Here is a 3179-nt window from a genome sequence, read left to right on the forward strand (position 1 = left end):
ATCAACACCTTCCTCCTTTTGTGTAAACCCTTGCTTGAAACCCAAGGATTTCAGATAGGACCATCACCGTTGCTTTATTTTAACCTTGAGGCGGTGCCACAGATTCATTATAAGAAGCAAAAAGCTTCAGAGTGACCACTTTTCTGTTCTTCTCCATTAGGCACTCATTAGATGTCCTATTGGGCAGGTATCTGGAGACATCAAAACGTGAGTATCTTCTATGAGTTAGTTGTCCTTGACTTTCAGCTTAAGAACCTTATACAAGCCGTGTCTGAGCTCCTTGTTCTTGAGTGCATAGACCACGGGGTTGAGGGCAGGAGGAATGACATTGTGCAGCACATTGAGTAGGACTGGGATGAGGGGAACCGTCACTGCTGCACTGTGGGTGACGGAAATGACAACGATGGCTGTGTAGAAGAACAGGATTAGGATGAGGTGGGACGTGCAGGTGCTTAGGGCCTTGGATGCAGCTTCGGCTGAGTTCAGCTTCAGCACAGAGTGAAGTATCAAAGCATATGACAACATAATCAAACCCAAGTCACTTCCCATGAGTGTCCAAGCCAGAAGGAGCTGGTACATGCTGTTGATGGTCCTGTCATCACAGGCGAGGCGGGTGACCCCACGATTCGAGCACAGACAGTGCTCAATTTCGTTTCTGGAGCAGTATTGTCTCTGGGCAGCCAACACAGGCACTGGGATGGTAAGTAAGCAGCTTCTCAGTGCCATGAACACCGTTGCTTTGACCACAAAAGATCCTGTAACTATGGATGTATAGTGTAGTGGTCGACAAATGGCTACATATCTATCCATAGCCATGCAGACAAAGACGCCCGACTCCATGCCTACAAAGCAATGGATGACATACATCTGCAGAAAGCACTCAGGGAGACTGATGGCCTTGGCATCAAACCACAAGATGGCCAAAATCTTGGGCATGATGGTGGTGGCCAGGCCCATGTCTACCACCGCCAGGATGCCCAGGAAGTGGTACATGGGCTGGTGCAGGGTTGCCTCGTGATTGATGATGATCAGGATAAGGATGTTGGCACTGAGAGCTAAGAGGTAGAGCCACGCCAGGGGCAGAGAGAGCCAGTGCTGCCAGGTGTGAATGCCTGGGAAACCCATCAGAACGAACTCAGAGACCTGGCCCTTCGAGCTGTTGGCACCGCTGAGCTCCTGGAACATCTCCACCAAGAGGAAAAACATTCAGGGTGAGGACTCTGAATACTCTCCCTGACGTTGCCTGTTTCCTGGTCTTGAAGGAGAGGAGTGCTCATCCTTGCAGTTCTCATCTTACCATGACCATTTCCTGGACTCTTCTAATGAAACAGAACCTGGGATAACGCATTTTGCGTGTTAGCTGCACTAATTATCACAAAAACTCCATAATCAGGTCATGTTGAAACCATGCTCCAGACTATAACTCTTTGAGTTTTAAACCAAAAGTTCTTTCCTTTAGCCTCTCCGTCCTGCCTGGCCCCCAAGTCTTAAAAGGCTGACTCAGGAGTTAACTATTAGGAAATACAGGTAGAGCTAAAAACGGGATAATGCAGCCTTCATTTTGTCATGTCCTGCCTTGGCCCCCTACCTTCCTACTCAGATGTACCTTCTAGTTAGAGTTCGATGGCACCTGATGTCTGGGGTCCCCCAATGACCTCTTCCTGGCTCAACTGCTTTCTTTTCCTAATGGTTACTTTCTACTTAGAGCTGTGTCCCTCCCAGCGCTGCCTTTTGTCATTGAACCCCTCCCTGACACCCCTTCCCTACAAGTGAGCTTCATTCCAGAGAGAAGGTCAGGAAGCGATACTCCCACAGACAACCAGAAGCCCTCCCCGGACCGACTGGCCCCAGAGTTGACGACTCTGAAATGAGCTGTGGATGAAAACTACGACAGACACCACGGTCAGTAACCCTGTCTTCTGAGCTCAGCCTCTGTCCCTCTCTGCTTTCTCTTTGCAAGAGAGGACATGGCTCTGAGGTACTAGCCTGCTGTGTCCTCCTCTGCCTCGCAAAGCAATAAGCCTGTCCTTTCTCTTCCTCAAAGAACTCGGTCTCTGAGACTTAATTGGTGCCGGTGTACAGAGCCTGCATTTGTGGCGACAACGTTACATGCACCTTCTCAAAATTAAGATACAGAGTATCAAGGAACGTCAGAACCTTGGTCGTTACCTTCCACCGGGTAAGACACTGGGGCTGGACAAGAGGAAAGCCCTCTGATGCCAGAGCCTGCTTCTTAAGTTTGACATTGCTACCAATGCATAGACTCAGAGCAGTAGCTTTTCTGTCCGAAAATAGTTTAGTAACATATTAGTTGATAGAACATCAGAAAACCTCTTTTCATCAAAGACCTTGGGAATTTGACGATACTCATAAATATGAGTTAATTTTCATAAAACTCTGGGTTATGTTAGCGTAGTCAGCATAACTTATGTTCTCCAGTGAGGAAACTATAAAATGTCTAAAAAATGCGCATGAACAGTCTAAAGACAAACTGCGCCAACAGAGAACAAGAGTAGTTGATAGATCTCAGTATTCTGAGTCCAGTTGATTCTGGCTTTGAGTCAGTTTCCCCTACGTGGACATACGTTTGCTTCTTGGAACAGTCCAGACAGTCACCTCGTCATCAGTACAGAAGACATGAAATCAAAACACACTGAGTCTGAGATCGCTGTTATGACGGAAGGCCCGCTATAGCTCTCATATTGTACATAGGTACACCTGATGTAAACATCAACACCTGAACTTGAAAACCGAAGGCATAGTTTTATGATCTCTTTCTACCAGAAACATGCTGTTTACTTTCTTTTCTCTGCAAGCCCTAAATAGTAAGTACACCACACAAAGCCACAACACTTGAACATTCTGTGGTTCAAAATTCTGGTATGCAGAGGGGGGCAATGCTGATGCACACCTGGCGACTCTTTTAACCTTCAACCATGAACTCGTCGTGGCTATCGCTTCACTCTTCTCGTCGTGGGGGTGACTTACACTTAACACTCAGTACAACCTAACCAAAGTCTCCTACTTGCTTAGGAAAATAAGTAGGTATTTATAATAAGCCTGGAAAACCAAAGTGTGTTCATTGCAACTGGACACCTGGGGAATTGAACTTTTTTCCATGAAAACCCACTCTTCCTTAATCCTTCTGCCTCCAGATAGGGAGAGGGAATCCAATCTTA

The 3179-nt window shown here is 46.8% G+C and overlaps 1 protein-coding gene across 1 annotated transcript; it reads right to left on the minus strand.

The window, feature by feature from the left end:
- Positions 1-225: 225 nt before the first annotated feature.
- LOC146399665 (olfactory receptor 56B2-like) lies at positions 226-1185 on the minus strand. The gene has a single exon (XM_084978189.1). It carries the CDS (start codon positions 1183-1185, stop codon positions 226-228), a length of 960 nt encoding a protein of 319 aa, XP_084834315.1.
- Positions 1186-3179: the final 1994 nt, after the last annotated feature.

This window comes from Sus scrofa, chromosome 9 (assembly GCF_054392235.1).
Source record: "Sus scrofa isolate SSC_HxYL_T2T_F1_AM1 chromosome 9, Sscrofa_HxYL_maternal_Yorkshire_Landrace_v2.0, whole genome shotgun sequence".
Lineage (NCBI taxonomy): Eukaryota > Metazoa > Chordata > Mammalia > Artiodactyla > Suidae > Sus > Sus scrofa.